The 20,624-nt window shown below is 40.8% G+C and overlaps 1 protein-coding gene across 3 annotated transcripts in view; it reads right to left on the minus strand.

Annotated features, from left to right (window-relative positions):
• The window catches only part of SMCHD1 (structural maintenance of chromosomes flexible hinge domain containing 1), a 187,044-nt gene that overhangs the window by 95,325 nt on the left and 71,095 nt on the right, over positions 1 to 20,624 (minus strand). For all 3 annotated transcript variants that reach the window (XM_032772509.2, XM_075062953.1, XM_075062954.1), the window contains exons 18-22: positions 19,910 to 19,987; positions 19,702 to 19,821; positions 11,974 to 12,118; positions 11,668 to 11,764; positions 2,596 to 2,668 (exon numbers count right to left, since the gene is read on the minus strand). In XM_032772509.2, the coding sequence (XP_032628400.1) occupies positions 2,596 to 2,668; positions 11,668 to 11,764; positions 11,974 to 12,118; positions 19,702 to 19,821; positions 19,910 to 19,987 (513 nt within the window). The remainder of the gene's footprint in view (positions 1 to 2,595; positions 2,669 to 11,667; positions 11,765 to 11,973; positions 12,119 to 19,701; positions 19,822 to 19,909; positions 19,988 to 20,624) is intronic.

Raw genomic sequence — 20,624 nt, forward strand, 5'->3', positions numbered from 1 at the left:
ATAAGGAAGGCTACTGTAGCATAATTTCCCCAAAATGGCTTGGCACACCTGATGTTGGTCAAAAGCCAAGAGTAGTTAACCTATGACAGACCTGATATACCTCATACATTTTCCTAGTCTGGAAAAGCCTGTGCAAAAAGGAGTAACAGTACCATCGGAACAAGGCACCATGGCAAATCTCTTACATATACTATGTAAGTGGAACTGCTTGAGAAACTGGTATTTGCAATGTTGTTGTAGCCAGGTTGGTCCCAGGATATGACAAGGTAAAGAGGAGCTCTATTGAGCTCAGAAGCTAGTCTCTTTCACCAACAGAAGCTGGTCCAATAGAACAGTGTTACACACAGGGCACCAGAGCCAGAGAACTTTCCCTAGCAGTACCTGTGGGGGCGGTACTCCCGTCTTAAGGCCTTATGCCCTCTCCTAGCCGTATAAGGGTGGTGCCATCCTGACCCCTATCAGTTCCTTCGCACCGAATGTCAGAGGAGATGGAGGATGGGTTGTGCAATACATGTCTGCTTCACATCTCAAACACAAAAGTTACAGTAAGTGACCATGTTTTCTTTTTTGAGTGGATACAGCCATGTATTCCATGCAGATGACTCTCAGGTAGTACCCACAGTAGCTGGGGCTTGGAGTCTGTTTGAACATAGACTGCAAGATTGTCTTCCCAAAGTTTGCATATGAGCAGGATGCAGCAGAATGGCACAGTGGTTTGTTAACATACATACACAGGGTCAAGTGGCAGCCTTGCAAATATCCAAAATGGGAACATCACTTAGAAACACAATTAATGTCATCTGGGCTCTCATAGAATGAGCTCTCACTCTGTGGTGGAGGGGAAAGAGGGCACAGTCTGAGCTACAACTATATACAACAGGGTGGGCAAACTTTTTGGTCCAAAGGCCACATAGAGGAATAAAAAATGTATGGCGGGCCATGAATGCTCAGAAAATTGGGGATGGGGTGTAGGCTCTGGGGTGGCGATGGGGATGAGGAGTTTGGAGTGTAGGAGGGTGCTCTGGACTGGGACTGAGGAGTTCGAAGGGTGGGAAGGGGATCAGGGGTATGGAAAAGGGTGCAGGTTCTGGCTGGGGGAGCGGGCTCTGGGGTGGGGCCAGGGATGAGGAGTTTGGGGTGCAGGAGGGTGCTCCGGGCTGAGATCAAGGGGTTTGGAGAACGGGAGGCGGATCAGGACTGGGGCAGGGATTTGGGGTGCAGAGAGTGGCTCAGGTTGTGCAGGCTCTAAGCAACACTCACTTCAAGTGGCTCCTGGAAGCAGTGATATGTCCCTTCTCAGGCTCCTATGTGGAGGTGCAGCCAAGCAGCTCTACACACTGCTTCATCTGCAGGCACCACCTCTACAGCTCCCACTGGAGCACGTAGTAGCCAGAGTGGGGCCATGCCGCAGCTTCCAGGAGCTGCATGGTGCAGCCCCGACCCTGCACCCTGACTGAAGTGCTAGAGCTGGGCTGAGCCACGTGGTTCAGCCCCTGACCCAGCGACCCAGTTGGAGTGCCAGAGCAGGGGCTGACTTAAAATAGCTTGCAGGGCAAGAGTAGTTTGCCCACCCTTGATATACAAGAAAAGTCTCAGGTAACTGAGACAGAAAGCATGAGGTGAAATAATACCACACAGAGCTCCAACTCCAGCTATGAGCAGTGTGAAGAAACTGATAGTGGCAACACACTTGTACAGCAGGGGAAGGGAGAAGGCTATAAGACCCGAGTGCTGCCTCTGTGTGTACTGCTAGACAAAGTTCTCTGGCTCTGGTATGGTGTGCGGATGCACACCTACATGGAATACACAACTGCGTCGACTCAAAGAATAAAACAAATTACCTCACCCACATTAAGAATAAAACAAATTACCTCACCCACATTGTCTCTGAGAAACTCTTAGCTGTTCATGTCAAAAAATTTCCACTTACAGAGAGGACCTACATTTGTTCAGTTTTAGTGCATCCACAACATGACTTAAATCTGGTGGGGGGTACTGCTTACAGACTACTAAATGGCATAAGAGAGGAATGCATGATGCTAAAGTTGAGACACTATATCTATACACCCCCAGCTAAGATTTCAGTTTGTGTCAGTAAAAAACTGAATGAACAACCCAGAATTTGTTCACAAAGTGACCCGTCTAAAAAGGGAACAAAGAAGATGGAGACTAGTGGGCAACCAAAAGTTCCAGAGAAGTAAGAGGAAATAATAAAAATGCTAAATAATTGTGCCTAGTTTAGAAAAAGTTTGATCAGAAAAAAGGATTCAAAATAAAACAAAAAATGTATCTCAGACAAGCAGGTGATTTCCAACTGTAAGAGAACAGGTAGAGCTGGAATGCTGAGCAAATGTTTGCCATACAAAGGGGGATGGCATCAGAAAGTTTGTTTTAAATTTCCAGTCTTCACGTGCTAGTAATACTATACAAAGCCCAGTACCTGGACTAACATATTATGGACAATAACAGATGATAAATTATGTAAATGTACATCTCATTGGGTATTGTATCTGCTTGGATGGAGGCACACTATTACCAAAGAAAGCGTTAGAATATTTTTCACCATGTCATCACAAATATTTCCAAAATACTTACCAGGCAGTAATCTTATTTTCAAGATCTGTGAATCTTCTTTCAAACCAGGAAGAATAACCTTCAGATTGAAATTCTATTGAAAAGAACATTGCAAGGATTAACACTGAACAAATGCAGATCGTAGATTTGTTTACATAACTTCTCAACCTACAAAAACATATTTTGGACTTTCATGCATACTTTTGTGAAATTCCAGAGGCTTACACTAATTTTCTGTATTAAGTAGCAAACTAGATTATCAGTTTTCTGATGTTATTGCCTCCAGAGATCTCTGTTCTCGTTACTGAATAGCAGTCAACATTAAAACCAGAAATTTTAAAACCAGTTAACATAACTTATGTTTGCCTGCCTAGATGCATACATGAATGGACACAAAACAACAGCTTTTTTTTTTTTTTTTTTTAAAAACATTTTTTGGGGGGTGGGGTGGGGTTAAAGAAGAAAGATGCAGACTTTGTCTCCATTGCTCTCTATCTGCTTGAAACAAGACACCAAGAAGTAAGGGAGAGTGAATACCAGTCTGGACAGGTAATAAAAATGTAGGCAACTCTAGTTATATAATTATCTGTAAGTGTTGATTTGAAGATCTCACTAAGCCCAGGCTCCCAGTTCAAGAACACCCACAAGCCCAAACTTCTAGGAATTAAATCCAACAGGGAGCACCACAATCCTTGGGTGCCTCATATTTTGTAGCTACTTGAAAATATTTATTGGTATACAAATTTTCAAGAGTATGTAATAAAATAGTTACAAAACAAACTGAGTAGACATAGTTACAAGTGGTTCATTGCACTGATTTTTCTTCTGCCCCAGAGATGTCAAATCTGGGCAACTAAAGCTCCAAAACTGGCCCATGAAAATAAATGCAAACAATATTGCAAAAGGCAGAAAAAACAGATGACAGGTAAACACTCTGATCAAAGTCCTCACAAACTATGGTGATGGAGGCCATATAAATACCCAGATCGATCAATTATCTGCATTTGTGAAGGTGTAGATCTGGAATAAATTTTAATTTACACCAGCCTAGCAGCACATGTAATTCTGCAGAGGACAGAATCGATGATGTGCAGTGAAAGAATCAGGAGTCAACTCACTGAACAGGTGGGATAAAAATATTTAAGAACAGTCTCATTCACTGCACTATTCTTTCTGCACAATGAATGAGTCCTGCAGAATATTTATGCGCTCTAAAGAAGGCAAACAAAAAAGGGGGCCAAGTTAAAGTTACAATGCCAACTATAACTTTGGCATTTTTTTATTTGAGTCCTTCACTTTGCCCTAAAGGCTTTCTGGGTGTTATTAAATTTAGGTTTTTGTATGGAACGATGATGATGAATTGAGCTAAACATAGGAATTCTGTTATTTAAACTTGTAGCTGCAGGAAACCATATACCAGTCCATGGCAATAATATTTAGAGCAGACTTATTATGAGTAACAAGAAAGAAGTTCTAAAAAACTTATGTATAATGTTAGCATTCATTTATTCAGCATAAGAAGCAACTCGTATGGTTTTTAAACAAGTTCTCTTACAGATTTACTCATAGGAGTTTACACACTCACTAACACCACACTGACCAAATAAGAGAAACTTTACATAGCCCCAAATAATATTTTAAGTTCTGACCATATGAAATATAATTCAGTGCAAAGAAGTATTATATAATACTCTTCAGACTCTACAGCAGTTGTGGACAGCAGTATAAAAGCTGTCAACAATAACATGTATTCAATGGCAAAAAACAATGTTAATATAGAGTTATGGTTGGTTGGTAGTATGTTGTTGTCCCCCTGCAGAACACTAAGCTGAGCAAAACTTAAAACTTCTGAAAACCAGAAAATGCACAAGTTAAGCTTGCCCATGCAACCTTGACTCTATCCTCTTTCAACAATGCCCCAATATGACCACTGACACACATCTTTTACCCTGAAAACCCCACAGGTGATGAAACATACAAGCTCTTCACCTCTTTTACAACCCATTCACCCTCACCCACAGGACTAGATCTAACACTATTAAATGTGAAAGGAGGGTTGGGGTTCACTGGCAGAGTTGGAGGAGAGGAGGAGGTTGGGGTACACTGCCAGAACAAGCCTCCCTCATCTCAGCCCAGAATCTCTCCTGCCCTCCTCTACTACTTATCCGCATTTATTCCCCTCCCAATAATCTCCATCTCCTCTCCCCTTATTCATCTACCTCTCTGCCTCCTAATACTCCTCCCCTTCCAGGAAGCATTCACATGTTTAATTTAACCCCCCACTGCCAAAGACTGATTACATTACCCTCAAAATAAAATTGTCGTCCATGCCTCACGAACTGTAGCAACCTCCTGCCATTCAGGCCTGGTTTACACCTAAACCTTAGGTCAACCTAGCTAGATCACTCAGGGGTATGAAAAATTCATACCCAAGAGAAGTGGTAAAGCCAACGTAAGCCCCAATATAGACACCACTAGTCAACAGAAGAATTCTTCCACTCACCTAGTCACTGCCTCCTGAGGCGGCGGATTAATTTCAACAATGGAAAATCCCTTCCATCACTGTAGCAAGTGTCCACACTACAGGCACTACAGCTGCAGCTGTGCTGCTCTAGTGCTTATAATGTAGAAATAGCCTCTTTCACAAATTCCTTTTGTTTTAGGTGGGGGCTTGTGATTAATTTATTCTTAGTTATGTTAACTGAAGGACAAGGAATCTGAGGTGTGATTCATCCAATCATTAGTACCTCTCAGTTTAACAGTACAAGGCAGCAAAAGGAAATTTTCTTCTGATGGCTTGGAATTCAGAAACCTGTTGGACAAATGATCTCAAATTTGGATCACTGATGCAACCTCAGACCCCCCCCAATGAAGCACTCCAAATTTCAAAACAATCCAATTAACCATTCTTATTTTAGACCATTTACAAGAGCCTACCTTTAGAGCATATAAAATGACAGGAATGGAAACCTTCCACCCATTTTTCTGTATTGGTATATGCACAGTGTACATTTTCTTAATTACCATTCTCATTTTGGGTCCTCCAAAGATTTAGTAGGTGCCATGCACTATCTTGAGCAAAACTTGATGGCATGAGACCATTTTGATCACCATCACATCAATAGTTTGATCTTAGCTTTTGGGGATGGGAGAAACTTGCAACTTTTTTTTAAAAAATGGCTATTCTCGCCCCTCCTCCCCTGGGTTTATATCTCTAGAATCCCATGCTCAAATGACTCCAAATTTGGGTCACTAACCCTACCCTGTACCTTTCTGAGGCTTACCAATTTTCAAAGATATTCAAATAAGCACGTCAATTTTAGAGTTCTTAGAAAAGTTGACCTTTAAACGGATGTCATGACACAAATTAACTATAACTGCGCTCCTTTGCCACTATAATTACAGGGTAGGGTCACAGAATCATAGAAAAGTGGGGCTGGAAGGGACCTCAAGAAGTCATCAAGTCCATCCCCCTGCACTGAGATAGAACCAAGTAAAGCAAGACCATACCTGACAGGTGTTTGTCTAACATGACTTAAAAAACCCTCTAATGAAGAATATACCACAACCTCCCTTGGAAACCTATTCCAGAGCCTAATTAACCTTACAGTTAGTAAGTTTTTCTTAATATCTAACCTGTATCTCCCTTGCTAGATATTAAGTCCATTACTACTTTTTCCTACCTTCAGTGGACAGAGAACAATTTATCACCACCCTCTTTACAAGAGACTTTCATATATTTGAAGACTTATCAGGTGTCTGTTCAGCTATCTTTTCTCAAGAATAAACATGCCCAGTTTTTTAACCTTTCCTCATGGGTCAGGTTTTCTAAACCTTTTATAAGTTTTTGCTCTCCTCTGGAATCTCTCCAATCTTTCCTAAAGTGTGGTGCCAAGGACTGGATGTAGTATTCCATCTGAGGCCTCACCAGTACATTACAGAGCAGGAGAACTCTCTCCTGTGTCAAACTACTATGAATACACCTCAATGATATTAGCCTTTTTTGCAACAGCATCACATTGACACACATTCAATTGGCGATTGACTGTATCCCCTAGATCCTTTCCAGCAGTACTATCTCCCAACTAGTTAGTCCCCATTTTGCATGTGTGCATTTGATTTTTCCTTCCTAACCAAAATACTTTGTTCTTATCGTTTATTGAATTTTATCTTGTTGATTTCAGACTAGTTCTCCAATTTCTTACGGTCTTTCTCAATTCTAATTCTAATTCCAAAAACCTTGCAAACCCTCTCAGCTTGGTGTCATCTGCAAACTAAACTAAACAACTTACTTAAAAAAAAAAAATATCACACCTACTGATGTGTCATCCACTAGACCAGTAACCCCTGTCAAAGGAAATTAGGTTGGTTTGGCATGATTTGTTCTTGACAAATCCATGCGGTCTATTCCTTATCACTCTATTACTCTTTAGGTGCTTACAAATTGATTGTTTAATAATTTGTTCCACTGTCTTTTCAGATATTGAAGATAAACTGACCGGCTAAATTCCCAGGTCCTCTTTGCTCCTCTTTTTCAAGATAGGTACTATATTTGCCCTTTTCAAGTCCTCTGGGACCTCACCCATCCTCCATTTTGTGCCTTAGTTTTTCTGATTTTGTCCCTACCTTTTTGTGCTATTTTTCTGTACTTCTCCTTAGTAATTGATCCATGTTTCTACTTTTGTAGGACTCCTTTTTGATTTTCAGGTTATTAAAGACCTCTTGATGGAACCTCTTACTATTCTTCCTATCTTTACTTCACACTGGGATAGTTTGCAGTTGTGCCTTTAATATGGTCTCCTTGAGAAATTGTCAGTTCTCCTGAACTTCTTTATCCTTTAGATTTTCTTCCTAAAGAATCCTGCCTACCAGTTCTGAGTTTATTAAAGTGTGCTTTTTTGAAGCCCATTGTGCTTATTTTGCTGCTCTCACCCTTCCTTTGCTTAGGATCATTAAATCTATCACTTCGTGATCATGCTCATTCAATTGCCTTCCACTTTCAGATTCATAACCAATTCTTGCCTGCTCATCAGAATCAAGTCTAAAATGGCTGTCCCTCTGGTTACTTCCTCTACTTTCTGAAAGAAAAAGTTGTCCCCAACACATTTCAAGAACTTACTGGATATTTTGTTTAGCCCTATTACTTTTCTACCAGATGCCTGGGCAGTTGAAGTCCCTCATTACTATTAGGTTTTGTGTTTTGGATATTTCTGATATTTGTTCTAGAAATGCCTCATCCATTTCTTTCTCCTGACTGGGTGGTCTATAGTAGACACCCACCATGACATCTACCCCTATGTTTTCCTCTTTATCTTTGCCAGAAGAGTTTCAACCGCTCTGCCTCTCACCACCTTCTGGACCTCAGATGGACTTTCTATCATGCCTGGATCCTTCTCAGATCCCTCCCTCTCTCGTATCTTTTACCTATCTTTTTTTTCTTTTGCCTTCAAGCATGCTCTTGTATCTGCTTTAGTGTCTTGAAAATCTTCACTTATTCCTACCTGCCTTTTTATCTACCTTCAGCTCCCACTCACCCACCTCTGTTTATTCAGAATCTTAGAATGTGCTGTCTTCTGCACTGATTCCTCTCCTCCAAGTGTCTCCTTGATCCCCTACAATCTGGCTTTGTCCCTCTCTCCATTCCACCAAAACCACCCTGAGCTATGTCACTAATTGCCTTCCAGCTAAACCAAAATATTGATTATTCTTTTTTATTGTTATCTGTCCGATGCCTGCTACACTGATCCACAATCATCTTTCTACTGGTTTCCCATTACTATTATCTAGGCTTTTCCCCACCTTGCAGACTCACTCCTTCAGCATTTCCTCATCCTCTCTCTCAACCCCACTTGTGTCTTTTCCTTGGTCTCTTCCATTCTACAGAGAATGCTATCACTGGGAGAGTAACCATTGCAACAGTTCTCTCTCTACTCCCAACTTCTTCCTCTCCCATATCCTTTCTAGCTACCTCTCCGAAGTATCCTGATTCTTTTGCTATCACGTCAGACTATTTTGAAGAAAGTGAATAGTTTTCCTTCCAACCTTCTTTGCTTCCTGCCCCTGCTTTTCTTTTTTAATCACCGTCAACTATACCATCCAATTTATCTCCTAGATTCATTATTGCAATGTAATCTTTTTGACTCTTCTGACTCCTTCTTTCCCCTCCATCCCGTCCTCTGTTAAGTACTGTCACCACTTCTGATATAACCATAATCATAACCATCCTTTGTTCATTCGCACAGCTAAAACTTGTGTCTATATTTTCTCATCTCTAGTTCTTATCTCCTCAAAGTTTATCCAACCAGCCATTGCAAGGGTAATTTTCGTCTCCTGCAATGATTACATCACATTCCTGCACCCTGAGTTCCTTTAGTGCAGTGGTCCCCAACCATTTTGTGGCCAGTAACACATTCATATTTTCAGAAGTGTGTGGTGGGCGCCAACAATTTTTCAAGGCTTATTTTGTATTTGTACATTAAATAATACAAAAACCATCATATTTAATATAATATATGAATCCAGGGAGAAGAGAGAAGCTGGAGAGAAGCTGTGAGGACAGAGAACACCGGCGCCTGCAGCCCCGGAGTTTTCTGTCCCCGGCAGGCACGGGGCCGCAGCTCCTCTCTGGCTTACACCACAGCCCCACACCTGGCAGGGACTGAGAACACTGGCACCCACAGCCTGCAGCCCAGGAGTTCTCTGTCCCCATCAGGTGCCGGGCTGCGGCTTCTCTCCCTGCTGGGCACTAGGAGGGCACACATAAATGCCCCGTCGGGCGCCATGGCACCCGCGGGCACCACGTTGGGGACCACTGCTTTAGTGGCTTCCCATTTTACAAGACTGAACAAGTTTCTTCAAGATCCTCCCTAATCTTGCCACAATCTACATTTCTGCTGTTACTCTTCTTTACTCACTACTCCCTTCTCTCCCTAAACTTCTCCCAATTCTTTTTCACTGGTATTCTCTTTTTGCTCATCTCTCACATACTCAGGTTTATACCTTCACACATGAAACCCCCTATGACTGGAACTAACCCTCCGTTTTCAATGTCCAAGTATCTGCCCTCTCTCCTCCTTCCAAACTCCTCCCTCAGAACACTTCTTCCACCAATCATGAGTGCCTTCCTCTCACCCACAATACCACATTAATGATACCCCAGCACCCTCACACATTGCATTTACATTTAAGACAATCCAAGAAACATGTATGTTTGTTGTAAAAGATACTGTATCCAAGTCAATTAATCATAGAATCATAGGACTGGAAGTGACCTCGAGAGGTCATCTAGTCTGGTCCCCTGCGCTCATAGCAGGACTAAGTATTAACTAGACTATCCCTGACAGGTGTTTGTCTAACCTGCTCTTAAAAATCTCTGATGATGGAGATTCCACAACCTCCTTAGGCAATTTATTCCAGTGCTTAACCACCCTGATAGTTACGAAGTTTTTCCTAATGTCCAACCCTTGCTGTAATTTAAGCCCACTGCTTTTTGTCCTATCCTCAGAGGTTAAGAACAACAATTTTTTTCCTTCCTCCTTATAATAACCTTTTATGTACTTGAAAACTGTTATGTCCCTCTCAGTTTTCTCTTTTCCAGACTGAAAAGATTGGGTTTGTTTAATCTTCCCTCATAGGTCATGTTTCCTAGACACTTAATCATTTTTGTTGCTCTTCTCTGGACTTTTCCAATTTGTTCACATCTTTCCTGAAATGTAGCACCCAGAACTGGACACAATACTCCAGCTGAGGCCTAATCAGCATTGAGTAGAGCAGAAGAATTATTTCTCATGTCTTGTTTATAACACTCCTGCCAATACATCCCAGAATGATGTTCACTTTTTCTGCAACAGTGTTACACTGACTCATATTTAGCTTGTGGTCCACTGTGACCCTCCAGATCCCTTTCTGCAGTACTCCTTCCTAGGCAGTCATTTCCCATTTTGTATGTGTGCAACTGATTGTTCCCTCCTAAATGGAGTAATTTGAATTTGTCCTTATTGAATTTCATCCTATGTACTTTAGATCATTTCTCCAGTTTGTCCAGCTCATTTTGAATTATAATCCTATCCTCCAAATCACTTGCAACCCCTCCCAGCTTGGTATCATTCACAAATTTTATAAGTGTACTCTCTATGCTATTATCTAAATCATTGATGAAGATATAGAACAGAACTGGACCCAGAACTGTTCCCTGGCTGCAGGACCGTACTCGTAAAGCCCTTCCAGCATGCCTGTGAACCACTAATAACTACTCTCTGGGAACGGTTTTCTAACCAGTTATGCATCCACCTTATAGTAGTGCCATCTAGATTGCATTTCCCTAACTTGGTTATGAGAAGGTCATGCGAGACAGTATCCAAAGCTTTACTAAAGTTAAGATATACCCCGTCTACCGCTTCCCCTCCTCCATCCACAAGGCGTGTTACCCTGTCAAAGAAAGCTATTAGGTTGGTTTGACATGATTTGTTCTTAAGTAAAAGTCAGCATGGATTTGTCATCTCCTTATTGTTGAGATGTCTGCAAACTGATTGCTTAATTATTTGGTCCATTATCTTTTCGGGTACAGAAGTTAAGCTGACTGATCTGTAATTCCCCGATTTGTCCTTATTTCCCTTTTTTATAGATGGGCACTATATTTGCCCTTTTCCAGTCTTCTGGAATTGCTCCAGTCTTCTACGACTTTTCAAAGATAATTGCTAATGGCTTAGATATCTCCTCAGTCAGCTCCTTGAATATTTTGTGATAACATCACCCTTATTTTTTTATCCCCTTTAATCCTTACCTAGCGACTTCCAATAAGTCTGTCTCCTATTTCCATCTCAATCTCAGTCCAAGTGTATACATTTCTAATATGTAAGGCAACATCTCCTTTTTTTCCCCTGCCTGTCCTTCCTGAGCAAGCTGTACCATTCTATACCAATATTCCAGTCATGCGTATTATTCCACCAAGTCTCTGTGGTGCCAACTATGTCACAGTTGTACTTATTCCTGCTTATTCCCCATATTTAAGACAACGGAACACTAGAATGCATTTTGCATATAAAGCAGTGAGCAGTTTTAATATACTGCCCAAATTTAAATAACTCTGCCTACCTTGCCCAGGTAATTGTTTACGTGGCCTTTAGCAGTGACACCCTTAATGACGCAATTTGTTCCTCTACTTATTTCTTCATATTGTAAAGTCAAACCGCTACAAAAAATAAATTAAAATTAATTTAAAGAAAAGCATTTTAATTCTCACCCAAAATATAATCAAGATGTAAAAACTGTTGGAAGCAACAGGAGGTGTCAGACAATTTTACATTAAAAATACCTAGTCCAACACCTTGTAAAATTGAAGAACAATAGTGTTTAAAAGTTACAAAAAACAGAGAATAAAAATTCGATGTGTTTAATTACCTAGCTTCAAGAATTGGCTCAATATCAGTTGCCAGCTGTGTGGGATGACCAAATTCATCCTGCAGGTCCAAAGGAATATTAAAAGGCACTCCAACTCGAAATGGAGGATCCAAAAGACTCACTGAAAATTTTTCTGGTTTCCCCTCTAAGAGAGAACAAAGTTAATATAGGTAATTTTATCTGTAACTACACATTATATTTCTTTTAACTAAGGCATCAGTACAGACACCTAAGCTCCCACCCTAATAGGCAAATAGATGGGGAGAAAGGGTCCCATCCTAACAGGCTAGTAGACAATAAACTGAGATTTTTGGCAGCAGTGATAGATCAGAACCTCCCAGTCTCTCCTTCAGTCTGTATGGATTTAGGAATAATTGTTTAAAATGCAAACATATAGGTGTAAGAACTTATATAAAACATAGTGCTCTGAAGTTGCAGACGTGAAATGTCTCAACAAAATCCAACGGGACAGTGGACAGCTTTGTAAAATTACACAATTTACATATTCTTCTGATTTACATGAACAAAATTCAGTTTACATGCAAGGATAAACATTTTTGTTATCCAGTTGTTCCAAACTTGAGCCGCTTAATGCATCCTGGTTTTTAAAAGAAATTCTGAGCACACTCATCCTCTTTACCACGTTTTGAGAAAAATCACTCGAAAAAGTCAAAGCACCCAAAAATCACTGGTCACTTCTAAAAATCTTTGCCATGGACTTGACACAGGAGTACAAACAGAGAGCTCTGTAACTTGGAATGAAGTCTACTGGGGAGCTAACTATCTTAAAATGGCTTTGTCCCGTCGAATTTTCAACAGCACCTTGGATAGAAGAGAAAATGGGAGAAAAGCATACAAGAGGTCCCTGTCCCATTAGAGAATGAGGACTTCTCTCATGGAATGTTTTCCCAGGCCAGCCTTGGAGCAGTAACGAGGACATTCGGCCTCTCATCTGCACCCTGTACTGATAATAGTCCTGCCAGAAGATAAACAGTAGGAATCTCCTGTGTGATGGTCATACTGAGATGTAGAAGTAGGCATCTTGAGGTTGAGGGCCAAAAACTAATCTCCTGGCTCTATAGCTGGAATAATGGCTGCTAGCATGATCATCTAGAACTTGTGTGCCTTCACACATTTGTTTAATGCCCTTAGATCTAGAATGGACCTCCAACCTCCCTTCACCTTGGGGATCAGGAAATAACTGGAGTAAAATCCCTTGCCCCTGAGATGCACCAGGACTGGTTCTGTGGCCCCTAGGCATAACAGACTGACTATTTCCTGGCATAGTAGATTCTTGTGACAAGGGTCCCTGAAGAGAGATGAGGAAGGAGGGTGGAAATGGGGGCTGGACATGAATTGAAAGGTGTAACCTTTTGAAATAATCTCCGAGGCTTATCTGTCAGAGGTAATATTCTCCCAACTGCTGTACAAGAGGGCCAGGCAACTTCTGAAGGGGTGTGTGTAGATGGCAGCTGATGCTGCAAGGTATAGTTGCTCTGGCTGTTGACCCATCAAAAGTACTTACAAGAGACTGGGAGGTAATGGATTGAAGTTGACTGCTTCCATTTTTGAACACTGGACCTCTTATGCTCCAGTGCATAATAGAGCTGAGATGGTCGGTACTGAGGAGGTCGTGACCTGTGCTGTGGCTGAGAGCTGTATCTTCTCTTCTGTCCCGCTGAGTAGATTCTCAGGAACCCTTTAAGGTGTGGAGAGAAGAGTCCATCTTCAACAGATCTTCCATTGTCATCTGCAGCAATTTGGGCAACACCAGAAAGGTGTATCCAAGAAGCCCACCTCATTACCGTTGCCGTGGAGACTGAGCAAGTGGCTGTATTGACTGCGCTTGAATGGTTAATTGAGACTCTGTGTGTGTGTTTCAACTTGGAACTTTGATCATATCAGTCAGTGACCAACTCACCAAATAAAGACAATGCAAAAACATGAGATCAGTAAACTTGGTTCAAAATGAACCTTTTGGATGGCATCACACTGAGAGTTCATGTGAGTGATTGAGAGGGTAAATGTCAACTGATCTTTGGTCTCTGTCTGTTTTGCAGTCCCTTCTAAAATATTAATTAGAAAAAAATCAGTAATGGAACACCCACAGGGCATATTTCGAGGAAATGTGACTCCTTTGAGAACTGAGGGTATAAATGCTAAGAACATCATTAGTTAGTTAGTTAGCTCCTCAATTAATATCTGAAGAGATCCATGACATTGTAAGACAGAGGGTCTCAGGGTAGCCAAAACGCTGCTATGAGAGACTTTTGTAGGACTTGATTACCCTGAGGCCCTCTAGTTCAAAAGACCCTGCTTCGGAGGACATTTGACAGATCAAGTAAAAAGAGAAGAGAAGTCTCCATTTAGGATTGGTAGCTATACCTGCTTTGTTTGCCAATCAGGATACTGTGTATGGCCAACATAGTTACTGAAGGTTTATGCTTGGGGAATTGAGGCTTATTAGGAAGATGTATTATGTAACCTTTTACTGCTTGTGTAATTCTTTCTCCAATAAACTGCTGTGTATTGAGCAAATTGAATCCGAATTTTCACTGGTACCGGTAACAATCTGCTCAGCTGTGGGGCATTAAAGGTCTCTTTCAATAGAGAGGTAGCTTCCCCTTTGAGCCTTTCCTCCTGTTCCTCAAAAGTGTCCTCCTCTGGTTCAAGGGCCCAGGACAGCAAAGCTGTAGGAGATCATCTGGCAGACTCTCTCTGAGAGACACTATATGCCACAAGATGTGGGATCTGTACATTGCCCAAGGATCCCAATATGGCCAATGGGGAGGGAAAGGCCTGGGTGGTGGGGGTGCCCAAAGAGGCTAGGTCCTCTGTACTGTGAAAACAGGTCACGGTGAGAAGCCAAGGAAATGACATTCTTCTGCTCACTGTCAGAATCATCACTGGGTAAGAGCAGCACTGACTGGGTATTGGTAATACATGGCCCTGAGCTGAGGGCAATTCTGATTGCTATGATCTGTTCATTACCTGGGCCCTTGTACTGTGTGCTGATTAGGGTTCTTCCGTGAGTGTGATGCCCTAGGGTACTGGAACTATTGTAGTACTATTGGCTCACTCGGTACTTCAGGTGAGTGTCAGTGGTAAGTTGTCAGTACCAACAGTTGAGCATGTGTGGAGCGCTCTACAGATGGGAGCTTTGCTGCACCCAGTATCAATACTTTATTTGGTTCCGCTCATTGGGAGGTAGTACAATGTTTGTCTTTCTCCTTAGGGGGCGGTATGGTGCCTCGGAGCCTGAGATCCTGGCATTGTTAAGCGGTGCAGCTGAGCTCATACGGGTGACACCCTGATGCTTCTGAATATTATGCTTTGTAGCCGCCAACCTATTATTCTTTACAGTGCCCAGAAGTGTGCTAGGTACTTTGCTTTTCTGCAAAGGCAAGGTCCCTGCCTCAGACAGTTTACTAACTCATTTTACATGTGATGTAGCAAGAGAATGACAAACCTAAAAAAGGGATGAGGGAGAATAAAGATTACCCTCTCTCTACACTGTAGAGCTGAGTACTTGCTGGAACTGCTTCTACTGTATCCAGACTTAAAAACAAAATCTACTTGATCTTTTCCAAGAAAATTCTAGTTCGGAAAACTGCTGGTGTTTTGACCCAACTTCACTGTTTATCAGGAAGAATGCTAACATTGATTTCTTGGAAAGTTACATATCGCTGCTCCCCAAAGAGTGCAGAGCCATGAATTTTTGTTCAGATACCAACCAAGTCTCCTGCCCACAGTTTTTAATGCATACAGCATTTTTTACCATATGCTAAAATAGAGATAGCAGCGTCTCCATCATTCAGGAAATCAGCAGCATAGACAATTAAGTTAAGCAACTTAAAATTTTCTTTTTTCTTGTACTTTGGAGATCCGCAGCAGATATGTTATGATACATCCTTTTTATGGAATACTGTCATTTTTCTTTTCAGGGGGGTTGTTAGGATATAGGTTTATTTCTAAAAGAATGGAAGATATTCTAACACTTTATTTACAGCAAAACCCATTATAGGAAAACACTTTCTGTTATTGGAGGATATCCTGAGGGATCTCACACAGGTTAGAAAGTTACTTGGGGAAGGGAATGTTTTTTGAATCCAGGGTTTTTTGCCTGCTTTAAGTTTTCTTTGCTCTGATGAATAAGAATAACTTTGTCCTGTATTTTCTTTAGGAAAAAGTGGTTCTGGGTTTTTTTTGGATTTTGAGGGAGGGATCTTGGCAAACTTCAGACATATGCTTTAATAACTAATTTACACACACAATGCCAAACATTTCTTGTGAATTCTCTTCTTCCTGAAAGGAAAATACTTTTGCCTTCTGAAAAGATACTACAGGAGAAGGAAGATGATCCTACATAGTGGAGGTCAAACCAGATGATCTTGTGGTCCCTTCTAGACTTAAACTGTGACTCAAAACCCTTCAGTCACTTGGTGTGCTTTGAGGGGCTATCGTCATCTGGAGAGATTATGAGAGGCCCATGAAACAGCAATTTTTTCTTGATCTCCTAGAAACAGAGATCGCCTAGGATTTCTATCTTTTCCCCCTTGAGGTAAAGTCATTTTTTAAGCCCAAAACATTTATGTGTGTAGTATTCTGACATGGTTTTCTCTGGATTGTGAATTGCTGAAAAATGCAATAGCTAGAAAGGATGCTGGTAATAAGCTGTGCCTTGGAACCTGAGAATATGAGCTGCAAAGCAGGAAAGAAAGACCCTACCACTTTCTAAGTAAGCACATTTTGTCCACTAGATGGGGACACCTTGCTTACTTACTGTAAGGTAGACCAGTAACCAAAAAAAAAAACAAAAAAAACACGACAGACAGGGCAGGTAAGGCCCAGTTACCACTAAAAATATCTCGGGTCATGGATTGGATTGTTTGGCTGACTATTGAAATCAGGCAGGGAACCCATGTGTCTGAGCTGAGGTCCCAACTGTAAATATTTAATCACAAATTAAAAGGAATTAAAAGGAAAGAACATTTTTAAGTTGAATAATTACATGTTCTTTCTGAAATCCTATAATTAAGGTGCACAAAAATACAAAATATAGAAAATAGTATTAGACCCCCAGACTCCTTCGCATATAAAGAATACAAATACTATGCAGCAAATTAAAGCATCACTGTAGTCATTAAAGGCAACATGTTATGACAAGACATCAAGGTATGAGTATTACGTAGTTTTCCATACACATGTACAACTACTTAAGAAGGATAAATAAAGGCTGCTTAATGGCATGGAATTAAATTGCTTCATAAAAAGGCTGCAAAACAATTTTCAAATAGTAGTTAAAAGTTCACAGCTTCATTTGACATCAGAAAAGAAAATTAAACTGGCAGATCTGAAGTAGTTCCATTTCTATTATCCTCTCAATAAAAAGCCAGTAACGTTGTGGCTGAAGTACGTGATACAACCATAGCAGAGTGTGCATCTTAGATGTGCTCCACATTGTCACTAAAATCAGAATCAGTTCTCTTTGAAACACATGACCCACCATATACTGGTTTTAGATCAAATATAAATGTATCAGACTATATTGAAGGGACAAATAATGAATTACTTAACATCAAGTGCAGTGGAAAATACTGTTTTCTATCACATGGGAAAGGCAAGAGAGTGGAAAATACTGTTTTCTATCACATGGGAAAGGCAAGAGAGTGGAAAATACTGTTTTCTATCACATGGGAAAGGCAAGAGAGTGGAAAATACTGTTTTCTTTCTGGTAGTTTGCTTTACTATATTCAAAGGCAAGTGTATCTTCCAAATGGTTACACAAAGTTATCTACATACTGAATACGTACTGATGTATTTGATATTCTGTAAGATTCTTCTTGTAATATAACAGTAAAATTATAGATGAATGAGACTGTAAATATACACTGAAATATTTTAGGTTGTAAGAACTCATATTTGGATTAATTAGTCAATCTCTATATCATATATACTTTGTAAAGTCAGCCAATTTTTCCAAGTTTTATAAAAGAGTAGGATTTGTCAGCAAAGTTAAATTATGAAAATTCCCAAATCTAATAGAGTGAGTACCCTAGGTTCAAATCTACTAAGGAGAAAAATTCTGTTTTTTCTTTTATAAATATTTTTGGGAAGTTCAGTTCAAGGGTAGCTTTTAGCTTCCATAACAATCCTACTTTTTTTTGTAAGGCTGACTAAGACACAAAGCAACGATCTGCTTTGCCATAGATGGTGGATTGCCAGGCATCAAGCTCTTTTCTGCTCTAACCACTTGATATCTGGGCTAGATTCACGAAGAAACTTAGGCATGGTGAATCAGAGCATTACCACACCTAACTTTTAGGCACCTAGAAAATCACTGGGATTCACAAAGCCTGAGTTTGGTATCTACGCTTCCTATATAATGAATGGGGAGAGAGAGGCACCTCAGAATGGGATTCACAAAGGTCAGCATGCTAGGCAGTTCCCCCTTAAACTAGCCAATGGGAGATGCCAAAGAGAGGGCGTATGTAAAGCCTTGCCCCTATCTCAGAGATAGGAGCCCAAGTCTGGGCTCCAGAAAGGCCCTTCCCTCTGCACAGGATTCTGAGATGCAGACCTTCTCTTGGCATTAGGTGCCTATGGCACTGCGGCAAGAAGCCAGGACGTATAGGAGGCACCACCCTCATAACTTTTAGCCCAGTGATTGGGTTACTTACATGGGATGTGGGAGAACCAGGTTCAAGTCCCCCCTCCATCTGAGAGGGAGAAGGGATTTGAACAGAGATCTGCCAACTCTCAGGTGAGTATCCTAGCCACTGTGCTATGAGATATTCTGATGTGGAGCTCCCTCAATCTCTTCTGTTGAAGCTGTTCCACTGTGAATAAATAATGAAAGTTATTGGGCTAGAGCTAGAGGAAGAGGGAAAGTGAGCAAGCAAGCACGAAAATGACTCTAAAGCTTGGTGTTTAGAGCACTCACTTGGGAGGTGGGAGACCCAGGATCCAGTCCCTCTGCTCCAATCATTCATTTTTTATCCAAACTAGAACTTCAATCAGAGAGACTGAAGGAGCCCCACACACAAGAAAAACCCAGTGGCTAGGGTACTCACCTGAGAGGTGGAAGATCCCAGTTCAAATCTCTTTTCATTTTCAGGTAGAGGAGGAACTTGAACAAGAGGTCTCTCACATCTCAGGTGAGTACCCTAACTACTGGGCTAAAAGTTATGAGGGAGGTCCTCCTCTCCACAGCCCATTAGCATAAGCTCGCCTGCAAGGGCTTGATTCAGTAAGCAGGCTCTGATCATGGTTACTAGATCAGGCCCCACAGGCAAGTTGGATGGAAGAATGCCTATCTTCCCAATTTTGTGAATCGCTCTGGGATCAGGCATCCAGAAGCCTGGTGGAGGGCTGGAGTGCACATGTCAGAGGCAGAAACATAGGTACCTAGGGAACTTTAACTGCAAAAATTTAGGTATTGAACAAATTTAGGGGTTTACAGAGTTCTGTGAATCCCAATGGGGCCAGATTCTGGAATTCAGGTACCTTGAGTGGCAGTTAGATGCCTAAGTTCCTTTGTGAATCTACATCTTGGCCTTCAAACACCACTTTGTCTTTGCTGAAGGTATCATCCCTATACTTAACCAAAATTGAATTTATTTTGAAGCTGAACTCAGCACACATTTAAAATAGTGAGTCAAAAGTAAGAACTGAGCATTTGTGAAGGACCTAATTGAAGAAAATTGGAATAGTTTGAATTTTCCTTACCTACAACATTAAATTTAAATATTTTAGATGGGAGAGGCCTTCCTGCATAAGTGTCTGCATTACTTTCATTCAACACGACTTGCAGCTTCAGTGTGTAGCTCCCAAGTTTGTGAATATTTTCTGGATAGGGTCAGATAAAAATAAAGTTAAAAAGAAAAATTTCCAAAATATAGATAAATTGAAGGTAATATTTTAAAGACAAACTCACCCATTTTTTTAAACCAGTAAGGCCATTTACCCCCATGTTGACTAATGTGAGAAATGATTTCCTTATTCCCAACAGGAGCTTGAACAGAAAAAGGGATCATTCAGCTACATAAATTTAATTTGGTATCACATTTATTTTCATAGGAACCAATCAAACCTATTATAAATACCCAGACACCATATTTTTAAATTTTCAAAAGAGAGAGACAAGAGTTTGAAATCAATTAATCAACTTATCACACTGATCGCAAGTAAACTTTACTAAAGAACCTAACTCTCTCACTGCCAAACTGTTGCCACTGGAAGCATACATTTGCTGTGGAAGCCCACTTTTATATCCCTCTAGTTATGCTGTGCCCCGCACGGAGGCACTTCTAGTCTACATACTCAGTAGTGCTTTATAAGCCACTTTCACTAGTGACTTACTATTAAACAGATTAAATTAGGAGCAATTGGATAGAAAAAACTAAAATCAATTAAAAGACACAGTACAAAAACATTTATCCTCCCTTCTCCTAGGTTGTCTCCTCTTATTCTATCGAATCTTGACCGCAGTAAAAGGGCACATCCAAAATACATATATTTTATTACTAAAGTTTTACATCTTCTAGTTTAGTATCCAATACATACATACCAATGTAAATTTTGGTCATGTATCACTCATTCACACCTTCATCTCAGGGCGCTTGAATTTATTTTTATTCAAAAATCAAGGA

Source organism: Chelonoidis abingdonii, chromosome 2 (assembly GCF_003597395.2).
Source record: "Chelonoidis abingdonii isolate Lonesome George chromosome 2, CheloAbing_2.0, whole genome shotgun sequence".
Lineage (NCBI taxonomy): Eukaryota > Metazoa > Chordata > Testudines > Testudinidae > Chelonoidis > Chelonoidis abingdonii.